General features: G+C 52.4%; 5 protein-coding genes across 5 annotated transcripts; 2 read left to right on the forward strand and 3 right to left on the reverse strand.

Moving 5' to 3' along the window:
* Positions 1-533: 533 nt before the first annotated feature.
* On the reverse strand, positions 534-2,987 carry BU26DRAFT_563750 (uncharacterized protein; the record flags this gene model as incomplete). The annotated part of the gene is made up of 4 exons (XM_033833202.1): positions 534-924; positions 970-2,156; positions 2,208-2,591; positions 2,640-2,987. 4 exons carry the CDS (start codon positions 2,985-2,987, stop codon positions 534-536), a joined length of 2,310 nt encoding a protein of 769 aa, XP_033684858.1.
* A 2,030-nt stretch (positions 2,988-5,017) lies between these two features.
* On the forward strand, positions 5,018-6,983 carry BU26DRAFT_604161 (uncharacterized protein; the record flags this gene model as incomplete). Its single annotated transcript, XM_033835499.1, has 3 exons — positions 5,018-5,463; positions 5,513-6,226; positions 6,368-6,983. The coding sequence occupies exons 1-3, from the start codon at positions 5,429-5,431 to the stop codon at positions 6,981-6,983; spliced, it is 1,365 nt and encodes a 454-aa protein (XP_033684859.1). The 5' UTR covers positions 5,018-5,428.
* A 1,158-nt stretch (positions 6,984-8,141) lies between these two features.
* On the reverse strand, positions 8,142-8,947 carry BU26DRAFT_593300 (uncharacterized protein; the record flags this gene model as incomplete). Its single annotated transcript, XM_033834870.1, has 2 exons — positions 8,142-8,660; positions 8,936-8,947. 2 exons carry the CDS (start codon positions 8,945-8,947, stop codon positions 8,142-8,144), a joined length of 531 nt encoding a protein of 176 aa, XP_033684860.1.
* A 3,543-nt stretch (positions 8,948-12,490) lies between these two features.
* Positions 12,491-13,171, reverse strand: BU26DRAFT_563753 (uncharacterized protein; the record flags this gene model as incomplete). Its single annotated transcript, XM_033833203.1, has 2 exons — positions 12,491-12,806; positions 12,855-13,171. The coding sequence occupies 2 exons, from the start codon at positions 13,169-13,171 to the stop codon at positions 12,491-12,493; spliced, it is 633 nt and encodes a 210-aa protein (XP_033684861.1).
* A 291-nt stretch (positions 13,172-13,462) lies between these two features.
* Positions 13,463-15,405, forward strand: BU26DRAFT_563754 (uncharacterized protein; the record flags this gene model as incomplete). The annotated part of the gene is made up of 3 exons (XM_033833204.1): positions 13,463-13,701; positions 13,761-14,232; positions 14,647-15,405. 3 exons carry the CDS (start codon positions 13,463-13,465, stop codon positions 15,403-15,405), a joined length of 1,470 nt encoding a protein of 489 aa, XP_033684862.1.
* Between the last annotated feature and the right edge of the window lie 227 nt (positions 15,406-15,632).

Genomic DNA, 15,632 nt, shown 5'->3' on the forward strand with positions numbered 1-15,632 from the left:
AAGCCAAAGGAGGTTACAATCCCTTTGTGCAGCGACTGGGTGGAGTCCTGGGCATCACGCGCGTGTGCAAACATATTACAGGTCAGGATGCCCAGGATTTCATAGCTGCATGTGAGAGGCAGGGTGCATGTTACTTGGGGTCGCAATAGGTGATGGACGAGCTTCTGGGCTATGTTGTGGGCAAATGATGAGACGGAAGCGAGCCGGTGACGCCTCGGTGCTCGCGCCGAGGCGGAAAGGGGTCGACTCGCTCACCGGGATCGACATTTCAATGCAGGAAGAGTGGGACACGGAGATGGAGGAGAAGATAAAGCAGGCAAAAGAAGAGGCAGGAAGGACGGAAACCAACACGAACTATCACAATAGCCTTAACAAAACTTCCACCTTCAAGCTATCCCTTTTGGATATGTTGACAATATTCAATGAAAAGATCGAACTCCAACCCCGAGTTATATGCCTTCAACCAAGGACCAGCCGCACGCCCAATAGTATGGTTGAACGCCATCCTTTTTAGTCCGGCGATGAGAATCATGTTAGATTGCAGCCATCCTCCGCACCAAACCCTCCGCAGCATATACGTCGAAATCAGCTGTATGCCAGGGATAATTTCCTCCACCAAACAGAGCAACATAAACATCTTGCAGCCGGTAACTGTCGAGTGCGATCATCTCTCGCAGGATTGCAAAAATATTGACAGGCTGGAAACAGGCGGGCAGATCGGTCTTCGGGGTCGGCGCGATAAAAGGGAAGTCGATCGCCAAGATGATCTTCCATAGGACTTGCATGTCTAGTGTCGTACAATATGAGATGCATTTGCTGATCGCGAGAGTAAATCCCGCAGTGAGAAGGTCGTTTCTCATTGAGGTGAACTTGGAACCGACTGCGCGACCTGTAGGATAAAACCGCGCAAATGATCTCCGGATCCTACTTGCATTAGTTGGCGGAGGAGATCCAGTGTCGTATACTTACCTATGTTCGTGTAGAGGATGCAAGCGGAAGCCGGGAGGGGAGACTGTATAATAGAGGCGGATGAGCTCATCGATAGTGCGGCCCTCGTAGTCGACCGTGTCACTTATGATGACCTCGCCGTTGTAACGTTTCACGCAAATCTGGAAGGCGACCGGACATGCGTAGTTGAAGATCTGGTATTCCACATCAATGATGAACAGCTGCTCTGGGTTATTTCCTGCAATATGCTTTAGCAATCGCAGCTGTTGAGTCCAACGCTCTGATCTAGGACCGTGAAGCTCTTTCTGTGGCAGAATGCCGCCGCGGGGTGCACCCTGATGATACTGACAATTTTCAGTACCAAGCACTGGCGGTAAGGTACAATCCCACAGTGCGGCACAAGACGCTCTTCCGTCAACGTTCCAATCCGGACGGATTGTTGCCCGCTCGATGTTTGTAACTGAACGATCTTGCTTTTGCTCGATCGAATGGTTGAAGTCGATATCGCCTTCATCGTCGACAATATCATCAACCGATAGTGGCCGGCAGACAGCAGATGCCCGAGTCCGAGAGAGTTGCGTGGCCCATGCCGGCACGTCGGAATGATGAGAACCTTGCTTCTCGAGAAGGAACTCGGAGAGGGCAACTGCTTGGAATGGTACCGTAGGCGGCCCGTCCGCGGAGAGCCACTGCACAGACAGAGCGAGATAGGTGAGTCGATCGACCAGTATAGAGAGTGTCCTGAATCGGTCCCACGATTGAATCGATTCCCAGAACCAGTTTGGGCTGAACAATAGTGTCGGTGACCTCGAGCCTGTTGGCCCGAGGCAATCTTTCACATACCAGACCGAGCTAAACCTGCGTGCCTTCCACTCCCCATTTGGGGACGAGAAGTGGTCTTTGGTCTGAAGCCTGTCCTTGCGGAGGATCTCGTGGACGTCGCGTACCAACTCGACATCGGAGACGCTGAGTACGGGCGAATCGCAGAATTTCCGAATCCTCGTAGTATTTTCCGGTAGATACTCAGTTTGCCACGTCTCCATGCCGGTCACGCTTGGCTGATTGCTAGAACTATGCAGGTCAAGCTTCAATGGAACTAGCAACTCCTTCCCGTTTATAAGGCGGAAAACGATTGCATGATGTGCCGGATAACCGAGTTTGGGCTTGTTGCGGCCGTGGCCAATTTCGACCGGAAAGACATAATCGACCTGGAGTTCGTGAGTAGCCAGTTTAGGAGAGTTGCCGCAGAATTACATTACCTTGTCTGATGCCAGAGAGAGCGCCTGACATATCAAGGCGACCACCTTCTCTCTCTGTGTATGACTCTCATCGGATCTCCAGGTGTTGTCCCTCTCGCCCAATGGTTGATATATGAAGTACATGAGCTTTGAGACTCCTTGTACATGGGTATATGCCTTCTTTCGCGTCATCAATGTCTTGCGAGAGTAGTATCCGGCTATCGATTTTTTGTACCCTGGCTCGATATCTGCCCGACGTGCCGAGCCGCAAATGACACCTTCGTCGGGTTTTCCAGGATGACTGCGACCTTGCGGAGGTATTCGAAGGACTCGGTATAAGTATTCGAGATCGGAATTTGTAGCGGATAAAAATGGTGTCGGATGAGACCAGTTATGCACCTGCGCCTTGAGATCGTGAGCAAGACCCATTGTACAACGGAGAGGAGGACTTACCCATGTAGGCTGTTCTCTTATAGAAAGAGGGAGGGGGTGTTGATATGATTTGAGTCTCTTGACGGCTCGCGTTTCCGGTGAGGCTGTTGCGTGCCGACGACGAGAGTTGTTTGGATGAACGGGTGGCTTTTTTGAGCCCCCGACGACCGAGCCGGTATACGGCACATTAATGATGCAAAAACCTATCTCCTGCATCTGGTAGACGAGCTGAACCACGGACGAATCACACTGGGCTTCGTCGTCACAGTGCGGACGAAGGTAACGACGTATATCCTCAAAAGTATGTGTCTTATGAATTGCAAAAGAATGTAGAAGGATGGTTTCTTCAAAGTGGGTGAGCAGGGACATGTCGATGGACGGACGACGCAGGGCAGAGGTGTCGCTTGTGTTAGTGTTTGCAAGCTACTAAGGAGAGGGAAGAAGACTGTGTTCTACGAGCCACGTTGGAAGGTGCAGGCCGGCCACTCCCAAAACAACAGAGAAGGCGCGCTCTACGTGAAGTACTATCCGAATGTTGGCAATCAACAAACGATATCACAAGAACGAAGATAATGAATCGTGAGCAAGAGATGGTTGCGATATTGTCGCTCTTTTCTCGCCTCTAAGCGTCCAAAACCATCGTCCGGATGCCGTTTTCATTTGGCCTTTTGAAGTTGAGGGATGCCGGTATGGAATAGGAAGATCTAGCATTCATCCGCGCCCGCAACATTCTGCGCACAGGCCTCAAGTTCCTGGATTAGCGACGATGCAATTTGCGTAGGGATCAACATACTATTTGCATTTTAGCGGAACTTGGCCAAAATCCAAAGGGGACCCCCTTAGAGAGGTTATTCCCCCATACAAACCGTGATCAGGCTCTGTCCGGGCCGTAGAACTGGACCGCGTTTCGCTTCCTACGTAGACTTAAAAACTTCACGTTCTTCGGTCCATATCGCTGCTGTTTTCAAAGCCTGCCCTTCCCAGGGTATCTCTCCGCTATTGTGAACCTGGTTATAGTATAGCTGAATGCCTAGAATCGCAGAGTTTGAATGCGGCGGTGTTAGGATGTCTAAGAAGGTCGCTGCTCGGATTAAGGAGGATACCAGGAGAGGTTTTAGAGGTCTGAGAGTGATTAGCGGGAGCTAGAAAGAGTGCCTGGCGATGTCTGGCCCTGTCCAAAGAGCAGAATCTACCTGTAGGTCTCCGATCAGCAGAATAGCATTCGCGGAGCCTACGATGGAGGAGGATGTCATACTACATTTAGGTGTCCAAGAGTGGCACTGGCCAAGGTGGTCTAGGAGAATAGGGTGGTCTGGAGGAGATACTGCCTGAGGGTTCTGGACCCCCGATTGCGCTGTTTTGCGCCGCTCTGGTTCCTGGAGATAGCTTCTCAGACAAGCTAGATGATTTGGAGTGACAGCGCCTATTTCGCAAGGCCTTGGTGGTAAGGTTTGGGGCGGCTCTGACCTTGACGGCGTCGTCGGCTTCCCGGTGCAAGATTCTCTAATGCCGGGAGATACTAAGCGTTACAGTGCCCGCATCGGATCATTGAAATGCTTTAAATTTTCATCTTTCCGGATTTTCGGATTTTCAGGACTTCATGGGTAGGAATCTCCCTGTTAGTCGCTGCAGGATTTTTGGATGCTGTTTGAACCGTCTTTTGATCGCACATTATGCAGGCTTGGAACTTCTTTCTATATTGCTTCAGCTACAAGAATCCCATTTGCCATAATACATAAATAAATGTATCATATGCCCTCTCAATTCCGCTGCGAACCGGCCTCCCTTGGGACTTGGATATGCCTAGCAGATGTACATATTCATCTGCGGCTTCACTCAGCCCCACGACAAAGCTGCTGCCCCCAAGCTTCAGAACTGGGATTCTCAAAACTTTGTCTGACGCGGGCGTAACGGAAGAGGAATGTAGAGGCGGCGTGAAGTCTAAGGAGCTTGAGGATGGCGGGGAGAAGCTGCTGGCAAGCTAGACAAAGGGAGGCGAAGTGAGCGAGAACACGGGTTCTGGGTAGCCTAGAAGAGAAGAACAGAGGTACGTTAGCAGAAGTTCTCACTCTTAGGGAAGCTGGGGAACGTAGAAAAGTGGTTAGCGTTAGGCGAGCGGACAAGAGGAGAACATTTAGGACTGCGGTTTGCGGTGGGATATTAATCTTTATATAGAAGAGAAGCTGGAGGTTGAATCTCTGCTAGATTCTGTGGCTTCTGGTGTATCTGTGGTGGCTCTAAGTCGCGGGAGAGAGTTTGGTTTCGGACAGGGCGGGCTAGGAATCCGCGCTAACGGCTAAGCCTCGGGCAGCTGAAGACCATTGTTAAGCATAATCTACTGCATCCTCACCACCATCAGCGCTAGCTTCTGTCTTCGTGTCGTCTGTGGTCCTTGAGCCGGCAGCGCCAGGTTTGGTGGACCCGTCACTATCGCGGACGTCTGTCTCCTAGTCGCTTCTCCACCCTCTGGATCAGCGTCGCCCGCGCAGTCTTCTTTAAGATACGGCAGAGGAAAGGGGTGTTGCCAGCGAAAATGTCCGCTATGCATTTCGCAGCGGAAAAAGATGCGGTGCAGGTATGAACTCGATGGATCGCGCGATCCCAATTAGGTAAGGTCCGGAGCTCCATCTCTTTGCTTCATCGCCAGAAGTACCGTCAGCCAGTGCAGTCTCCGCTGCTGCGCCGTTGGAAGGGACTTTATCCGGAGCAAAAGGATCCAATCCTTCTGCTCTTTCAGTTATAAATCCGGTAATCCGAGATAACGAAGCACCGTTTTCGTTTCTCGTCCACCTCGATCCGCAGCGGTGTTGATGATCTCTGCCACTAGGCACAGGATGTCGCGGTCGTACGGAGCGTTCCTTTCTTGCGTCGGTCGTCCCGGCTCAGGTGTGCAGAGAAAAAGAAGAGAATGGGACATTAGAGTCAATTCCCAATCCAGCACCATCGTCCCGCCCAAAAGGGGATCCCGACTACCGCAAGAAGAAGGGAAGGCAAGCGAGCTCAAAAGCCCAAGCGAGAACGGGGCCGGGTCAGGAGCAGCAGGTCCCGGCAAATCAAGGGTCAGAGACCTTTCTCTCACCTAGCCAGCGAGACGTGGCAAGCGGTGGACCAACTTTACTTGCCTCTATCGAAACCGACCATCTCGCTTCGCCCGCGGTTGCAACGCCCAAGAAGCGGGGAGCAACAGCGCAGTCAGCAAGCAACCACAATCCGGAGGTTCTCTCACCCCCTCGCACCGACCGCCGCAAGTCCGTCGCTTTTACGCTGGACACAAAAACCGTCGACGGTAGCAGCGCTTCGGATCTCTTCAAGAAGTGGGCACAAGAGCAAAAGGGTGCGAGCGCTGAGTTTACTCCAGCTAAGCTAGCGCAGTTCGTACCGCCTCCTAAGGTACACCCTGCCAATAGCATTCCTCCAGCTCAAAGCCCGAGCACCAAGGAAGAGAAGAAAGCGAAGACTCCTGACAGGAAAGCGCTGAAACAGACTGAAACAGGTTCACCTGCGCCGGGTAAGGGAGCTGAGCGGTCTGCCGATAAGTCCAAGCCACCACCTGGCTCAGCATCCAAATCCAAGAAGGACCCGTCTCTCTATCTTTCGTATCTTACTCAGTATTTCTCCGATCGGAAAAACTAGAAGTTCAACAAGGCAAAGCAAAACGACGTTCTTAACAACGCGCTCAACATATTCCGCATCCCTAATAAGCACTTGGAGGCACTGCTTGAGTACGTGAAAGGACTAAAAGGCGCTAGTGTTATCGAGCGACTGAAAGAGCGCTGCAAGGCTACAGTCGAAGAGATTGACGCGGCCGGCGAGCAAGAGGCAAGCACTATGGATGACCCAGAGGTCCGCAAAGCGGCTAAAGACGAAGCTCTGCAGGAGCAACTAAGCAGGCAAAAGAAGCGAAGGCAGCTTAACGCTAATATCAAGAACATGCTCAATCACCCTTACTTAGAGGGCTACATTCGACGGCTTAAACGTCAACGCGCGGAAGCACTACTCTACGCACTGAATCTTGCTGCGCCTGCCTCTATACAACGCACGAACGGCGCAGCAACCCAGCACGCTACGTCTACAGTGAGCACTGCGCGTACACAGAAAACACCGCGCAAACGCAAATCAAGGACAGAAGTGTCGAGCGAGGAGAGCAGTAGCGAGAGCAGCAGCAGCAGCAGCAGCAGCGAAGAGAGCTCGAGTTCTTCAGAGTCGGAGCCGGAGTCAGGGGAACGCAGCGAGTCAGACTCCGATCGGGCCACGGAAACTTCCGCCCAAGAAGATGAGAGCAGTGACGGCCAGGAAGACTGCTCAGCCTCAGGTTCGGACGGCGAGCGTGAAGACCTTCGACGTGGAGTACCGGTCGATATTTGACTTCGTAAACTACATCAAAGAGCTTCAGGATGTTGGATACCAGGCCAATTCCTAACATTACTTGCCCAGGGTTTGTAAAGCGTTCGAAGCTCGACCTCGCGCCCCCGCAATGACCAATTCAGTGCAGGTGTCCCCAAGATATGACAGCGACGAGGGTGATTTGGACGCTTTCGAAACTATTTTGTTTATGCCATGCAAGTGGTATCGCGGGGATGACGTCCAGAAGGCTCTTGAGGAGTTGGGAGATTTCCTCACCGATCCGACCGTTATCGGCCTCACGAGGGTCAAAGTGTCACCCACTCACAGCTAGGCAATGCATGCTGCATTTGAGAGATGCTTGAACTCTATTCACCGGCGCACACTGTTGAGGCATTCGGGAGAAGGCAAGGAACCGTCGACAAGTACACTGACCGCCCTCTCACCGCGCTATGCCACGCGCGCAGGCCAACAAACACCGACCCCCTCAAGGATAATAAACATCCCTCCCGGTCTCAACATCCATCATAAAAAGATGCGCATCAAGTATCGCTTCGCATCTCACAATACCTTCAAGGCTCTCAAGCGCCTCCCCAATATCGTCACGCTCCCAAACATGCGGCTCGCGCCAAATCCCCTTCGATTCCACCTCCGCGCCACCGTCCGCCAACTTCATCATCTCCGTAGAACCTTCAGGATTGCGCATCTGAAGACACGCCTTATACAAATTCTGCGGCGCTGCCTCTCTCCTCGCTAAATATACTCTTACGTCCGTCCACGTATGGCGGGCTGAAGGCCTTCAGGCTCTAGGATACTAGTTTGGCCAATCGCTGACCTTGGTTCACTCCTCAAACGTATCAGTGAAAGGTATGTATAGTCATGTGAATTCATTAAATCGTCAGTAATAATACGCACACCGCCTCAGAAGAAGAAAAGAATATACACATCGACATGTCACATCTCGCAGTCTCCCAGCCATCGTCAAACGCATACAAAGTCGTACAAATACACAATGCCACCCAAACCCAATTCGGATAGAGCAAAAGAAATACGAGAAGTCGTCAGTGGTATATCGCATCTCCCAGCCCAAACACCATTCAATGAAGTTCCCATGTATGCCGCCGTGAGGCCCGTCCCTTTGCCATGATCCCAAAAGCACGAACGCGTATCGTACCCACCACACTATGCAACCATTCGCTTCAAACTCCCGAAGAACCCCTTCATTGCTCCGCCATCGTCCTTCTTCTTGTGACGACTGCTCCTCTCTGTATCGCTCCTCCTTGGCCTAGGCGGTCGCTCCTCTCCATTGCCCCTCGTTCGTGGTCGGTCAGACTCCGTGCGTCTGCTCACTGGCCTCTCTTTCTCCGTCACGGAGATACGGCGGGATTTGGGCCGATCGTGCTCAGCGATCGAGACGCGCCGACTCGTGCGACGACGCTCGCGGCGCTCTGCCGAGGACGTAGATTGGGTGCCAACAACAGCAGCTGCATCATCGATCAGTACGGCGCGAGGGCGCTCTCCCCCTTCCACTTCCGTTTCCGGTCTGGGTGCCGGGGCCGGATCTGGTTCTGCTGGCAGAGGAGGCTCGTCAGCAGGTGTAGGAGCTTCATGGCGGCGGGAGAAACGGGCGACCTCAGACTCCTCCGCAGCACGACGAGCAGCGTCGCGAGGTTCGGGTGCAGGCGGTTCAGAGTCCCGTGCCTGATCATTTGATTTGTCGTTCGAAACTGTGAGTGAAGGCGCTTTCCTGTCACGTGCCTATCGCGCCTGCCTTCAACGCTCAAAGGTAAACAGCGCCCTCAACTCGAAAATTTTTTTCTCTCCACCTCCACCACCTCACCTCAACAGCCCTCTCTCCCGTCCAAACAGTTCCCACCGTCAACCATGGTATGTATTCCCTTCGTGTTTTACTCTTCACCTTGCCTTGCCTCAAAACTCTGTTTGTGTCCCCAGCGGCGAGCTGGCGGATGGCTCACATCGACCTGCATCACAGCGGCTGAGCTACTCCTTCTAACGCATTTCTTTGCACTACTCGTCTTACTGCAACGTCAGCCGAACACTGCGTGCCCTCATCTTTTACTCTTCCGCACAGCTGCTGACGTTATTCAAGAGCCTCATTCGTAACATCGAGCACGCGATCACCTTGCTCGGCTTCTGCAAGGCCGACCAGCGCGCCCATCTCTATGATATCGGCTTCGACGTCGCTGAGTCAAAAGACTCAGCGTTCACTGAATACATCATTGTGGTGGGGCACGATGAGGGGGGAGAAAGACATTTTTTTGATAAAGAGGGCATCGAGGCTCCGGGAGACCATGCTGACGCGATGCTGTCCGAGGTTTGCTGCTTCAGGAGATATAACGAGGGGCAATCCAAATTCGATGAGGCACTGGCGATGAACGACAACCTCAAGACGTACAAGGCATTCCCGAATATCTCGGTGAGCAATGCGGTGCGAGACTTTATTACTGATTACCAGCCTATCCGCAAGGAGTTCGTACAATACGACCTCTTGGCGGGTCGCCCGCTTGGATTCCATACCGTGACGAAATTCACCAAAAAAGGATACGCTAAGGAGCATAATCTGTTCCGTGGCGCCCATGACGGTTGCAACGACGCCGTCTTCACTTTGCTGGGCCTCATATACATCATTCTGGCAGTTGCCACAGAGGACTATGGCTACGAGATTTCTTCAGAGCACGAACCTTATGCATTCCCAGTCAATTTTCGATTGATATCCGTGGACTGTGAGGGTCCTTGGGTTCCCAAGTTCCAGACACGCAATCCGAGAACTCGGCAATTTGGTTTCGCTGAACTCCGAAGCGTAGACATCCAACATGTCCCAATCAATAGATGGGTCGAGAAGATGCGAGGTGTGTCATTTCATTTCTATCCTGCCTCAGCAGCTAACAGTCCTTAGTTGCATCTTTCTTGAATGCGGAGGCCTTGCGACCGCACGCATTCTGTCGGCCAGGACCGCCGATGTTCGCACCACGGCATACTACTCTCAGCGGTGCAGCCCTCAAGGCTGCTGTGGAGGGTTTCTTTGCACCTCGCCCTCCTCCCGATTCGTACCATCCAAAAGCTCTCGAGTTTCAAGTGCCGCCGATCACTCAGGTTCCCGAGGCTGCAGACACAGGAGCAGAGGCCGTCGCTGGGGCAACAGTCCCAGCGTTCATTCATACAGGAGGGAAGCGGAAAGCGGACGAGATTGAAGAAGAGGAGGTGCTGCCTATCGGTCACGAAGAGGGACCAGTAGCTCTTGAGGCGGATGACCGGCAATACGAGTACGGCGATGAAGCTTCTCCCCACCCTGAAGATTTGTTGTACGACGACCCACCGCCGTCCGGCATCCAAGAAGAACAATGGATCGCGGCCTTGGATGATAGCGAGCGGCAGCTCATCAAAGATGCTCTCGCTGGCGTTTGCTATGATCACCTCAATGGACACAAGTGCAGGCGCTCGAAGAAAAATCGAATTTGCCCCATGCGCGCGCACATATGTGCAACTTGGTTCAATCATCAATACAAGAACAAGGATCGGGACCAGCCAGCATGTTACGAGCCGTGGCAACACAAGAACTCCGATGGCCGTTGGATGGTGCATATAGCGCCGTCCTGCCTATCCATATACTGGGATGAGCTTTGCACTGCGGATGTCTGCCCTCGCGGTCATACAGAAACACAGATTCGCCGGGAAGCTTTCCGCCAGGGGCGAATTCTGAGCAAGGCCAACGACGCTGGTCAGCTGTTTGACCACATGGCTCGCAACAAAAAGCTCAAGCTTGCCGGGAAGCCACGGGAATCTAACCGTGAGCAGAAGGCTCGAGTGCGTTCGCTCCCAACTTGTAGCAATTGCGGTACAAAGGGACATGCGTTTGCGGAGTGCCGGAATGAAGATGGCGGCAACTACTGCACGCGTTGTCGCATCGGTGGCCATCGCTTTGATGATTGTACCAAGCCCGGAGGGGGAAATTGGTGCGAGTATTGCAGGAAGGGTGGACACAAGAAAGCGAACTGCCTTCGCCTGGGCAACAGTCCTGGCGTTCATTCATACAATGGTGGAGGCTATGGTGGAGGCTATGGTGGAGGAGGCTCTTCCTATCGTCCTTTCCGTTACTAGTATCATGTCGGTAAGGAGTATTTTCATAGATCTAATCGGCAAAATTTCTCTATCAATAAGCGGGACTTTGAAACTTCGAAACTTCGAGCTCTCAACACCAAAATTGCATCACGGCGTCGCCACTCCACCACCCCCACGCCAACCGCAACACCAAACCAAGGTTGCAGAATATTGCGGAATCCGCTCTGTCCATCCAAGTATCTCTGAGGATCCTAGCAGCGCAAAGAATAGCGAACAAAGGTTGTGGGGTTATGAAAGGTACGTCTGCTATAACCTACTACTTTCCTAAAAATACCCAATTCTGCCCGCTTGCTTCCAGCCATTGCGACATCACAATGCGCGCTGCATTCTCCTACATCTTCTCGCTATTCATTCCTATTCTGTATATTCTTAGCCCTAGACACGTTCTGACAAGCTCGGTCCAGATTTCTAATACCCATTACCCGGCCGCTAGAGCTCCTCAGCACCCCCGAACTTCTTCCTTATCCATCTCAATCAACTCAGCGACCTAAGCGGACAGCCTTATACCCCTAATTCCTCATCTGCAAGCTTTAGCATCTAGAGTTCCTTACTACATTTATCTAGCGCAGGAGATCACCCCCTCAAGTAAGCTACAGAAAGTCTACGCTTAGTGTTAAGCAACTCCAGCTCTTAGAATCTCTAACTCCTTAGGTTACAGCGGAACCAATCTTAGGGTTGCTTCTATCCGCTGGACAAAGTCCCAGCTCAAAGATCGCGACTTTAGAATTTTCGATCAGAGTTATTATATTTCCTAGCCACCGCCGCCTCCAATGCAGCTCCTGTAACATTATTCCATCCATGCATCCTGCCGCTTCCATACCACAATGCCGCGAAACGTTAGGCTCAAGCTGGGCCTGGCAAGACCTTCGACAATAACGTTTCTAAGCCTCCCACAAAGCGCGCTCGAACGACAGCCTCATACAACACGATAAGCAGAGAAGGAGGTCTTGGCGAAGACCCCATTTGCGGCACCCCACCACCCCAGATCTCGAGCTTGCCGATTCGATGAAGTCGTCCAGAGTTGGCTTGACCGAGTGGATAATGGCGGCGTTGCGCATGATAACCCTGACGACGAGGAGGTCCCGCAATGTAATCCTAACTACCTGCATAAGAAGCAGTTAGAAGAGAATCCTAAGAGGGATCTTAATTTGTCTAGATTCGCCGACCCACAAATCGCAATTGCCAGATTAGGCAATTTGGGTGGTTCTGTAATGCCTCAGGCCAACAAGCCTGACACGCCAGGCACTCAAGGTCCCAGGGCTTTCTGCCACCTCTTTGTGCAATGCCCGCTTGTTTTCTGCCGCTTCTATCAGGGGTGGAACAATTTGAATTACCGTCAAGCACTGCATCCCTCTCCCGTATATCTTGCAGTCTCAGCTATCCGTCTATTTTTACAGTTTCTCCGCGTGTAAATCGCTCGCATCCGATCGTGAACGTAGGAACGAGCCACATCGCATTATCGTGAGCGTAGGACGGTTTGACGTGTCGAAGGCGCTGAGCGATGACGGGTCTATTCGGATTGCGGTGGTAGCCGTGGAAGGCGTGTGCTTTTCTGGCATGTTCGAGCCGGCATCAGCCCCTGCCGGTATGGCTTCAACAGCCTGGGACTCCGCGGGATGCTGTGCTGCAGACTTCTGGCCCATATCCGTTTCGGTCTCTTTCTGGAGATTCTTAGGAAGGCCGAGACAGACTGAGAGTATTTCGGCGCTGTTCATGGTCAGTCCTTACTTATTCTTGTACCAGGTTGCCACCCACTCCTCGGACATTTTGATCTCTTCCGCTATCTTTTTCCGTTCCGGGGCTTCTGGTGTAGGGTTTTGCTTGAACTTTGTTTTCAGAATCTCTACCTGGTCCCACGTGGCCCACGTTCTCAGGACCCTCTTTCTCGAGGCCCTCTGTCTCTGTCCCGTTGTCTGCGGCTTTCCAGGACCGCAAACCTGTCGTGTGAGCGTTGGCTCGTCGGTGGGCAGCGTGGTTTGAGCCGACACTTGGTGCTTGCTTCTGAACCTCGTAATAGGCCCGTTGGACGAGCTGCCCGCGTTACGGAAGCCAAGGCGTTCTTGCGCACCCATGTCGACGGCTTATCCGTTTGCCGGGTGGGTTTTGGTGGGGGAGGGGGGAAGGAATCGTAAGTGTCAACCTTGTCGAGTTCATATTAGCGCCGATATTCTCTAGGCTGGCTGGTTTGAGATCCGGCCGGCGCGCAATTATAAAGGCATATATCAGGATATGGTCGAGGCACAGTGTTCAGCGCAAGTGTCGGAGAAGGTGAGACTGGCTTCGGGAACGGGAGACACGAAGAGGACGCGTGCGACATCAATTATTTCTCAGCCTGCGACGGCATCGCCAGCCAGAATACCAAAATGGCCGACGATCTCCAGCCCTCAACAGCATTCCACAACTTCAACCTGCCCCACGGGAATGATGATAGCGATAAGGATGGAGCGGCCGATACCTGCAATAACGACTCCATGGGAGACATACTTCCAACTCAGCCTGGCAATGAGCGACTCATTGAGTACGAGAAAGGCTTCTCTGATAACGAGGGGTGCGAGGACGCATTCGACCGCTCCTTCCCTGGCCCCAGGCCCGCAAAGGACAAGTCATCCAAGGGCAAGAAGTCTCCGATGACGAAAAATCTCCCGAGCAGAGCCCGAAAAGCAAGAAGCCTCGTGTGCTGTCACTGTTCGGAGGCCCGATCTCTCAATCAGATGATGTTGGCGACGATGCCGACGATGAGGCGCCACCCAAGACCCCAGGGCAGGGCATGGATATGCGAATGTCCAGTCTTACGCTCGATCAACAACAAGAAGAAGACAACGGTGAAGGCCCTTCCAGACCAAGCTTCAACCTAGCTGCTACCCTTGGACTTTCAGACAACGGTAGCCCAAGAGAATCACCCGCACCGTCGGCCGTTAGCATGGAGGACGAAGTTCTAGCTAAAGACCCCGTGGTCTTATATAGGCTGCGAAAGAACATCGACAGGCAGGTTGTGCTAGTTACGTGGGTTAACGTTGACCAGAGCGGTAACTATAACCTGGAAGAGGAGCGACAGAAGGCCAAGGCGGCCAAGGCAAAGAAGAGGAAAGGCAAGCAGAAAGCAGTGCTAAATAAGGGGCACATTAAGTGCATTGTGCGGTTGCTATTTAAGGCAATTAGTACGGTTAAGAATATTACCAACCGCGAAGAGAACTGGCCAGACAACTAGTCTATGATCGATTCTGAGGATAAACGCGAGCTGCAAGAATTTAGGGCTTTCTACCGCCGCAGGACGCCTAGCGTAGAAGCTCAAGTCCCTATCAAAGATCCAAGAGGCGAGTATGATGATCTCACCGGACACCCCGTGGCTCAAGGCTGTCAGGATTGTAGGCGGCTTGGCCAAGACTACTCTATAGTCGAGAATAGCGGAATGCCGTGCTCGCAGTACTTTAAAGACAGAATTAAGTGTTACCTAATCGCTAAACAGGAGTAGCGCGTCGACCTAAATAGCATCCTGTACAGACTAGACAGGAAATAGGCTCCTTGCACCTACTGCTAACTTTACAAGAAGCGTTGCTCGCTTAAAACAAAGAAGGACCAGCCGCCGTGCAAGTACTGCAAGAGGAACAGGATTAGCTGCACTTTCTACGACTTGCCGAACCTAGAGATGCCCAAGCAAGGTGGCAAGAAGAAGGCGGTGCAGGCTAGCATCGCTAGTTCGTCTGCTCTAAATATCGCGCCGGAGGTTTCTATGCCAGGCTTAGACTTCTTCGACGCCAAGGATCTCGCGGACTTAGAACGAGAGGATAAGGAGGAGTTGGTCCAAGAAGAGACGCCAGAAATAGAGATGGAGGATGCCGAGGGTCGCCGCGGCATTTTAACAGAGATCCAGACCTCTTTCGCTTATCCCATCAAATTTAGCACTTTGGAGAGTTCTTCAATCTGCAGCTTCTGCGAGATGCCTTCGTTTAGATTTACGGGTCATTTCGAAAAGACGGTCCATGTCCTAAGATGGAACAATGGCCTTAGATACACGGAGCTCACAGCCGGACACCGCGAAGATAACGACGCAACTATTATGTGCCAGGAGTGCGTCATGCAGAGGGTGCAGACGATATACTGCCCGGCCCACGGGATCAAGCGAATCGCACCCTTCCCTCCCGTGGACCTCAGCACTTCAAGCCGCTCCACTCAACCTCATAACACCTCTAGCAGACTATCGCTGGCAGATCGCAAAAAATCGTTAGCTAAAAGAAAAAATTGCTTAGAAGCGCCGAGCCGTTGGAACCTCGTCTTGGAGAACTTGGTCTTTGCGTCTATCGTGTAGTGTTCCTGCTCCACACGGTAGCCGTCTTGCCGTCTTGCGAGGAAGAGACGAAGAGGCGGGCGAAGGCGGTGTAAAAGCGCTTGAATTGAGAAAAGGTGTTTGGGTTTGTTTTCTCTATAGCACAGAACGGGTTGTCACAACCTTCGCCGCAAAACAGCACCCACAGCCAACAATGGGGAGAGAAAAAACAGGTGCAAGTGTTTGTTTAGCGCCGGTAAGTACACTGG

This window comes from Trematosphaeria pertusa (assembly GCF_010094035.1).
Source record: "Trematosphaeria pertusa strain CBS 122368 unplaced genomic scaffold BU26scaffold_6, whole genome shotgun sequence".
NCBI lineage: Eukaryota > Fungi > Ascomycota > Dothideomycetes > Pleosporales > Trematosphaeriaceae > Trematosphaeria > Trematosphaeria pertusa.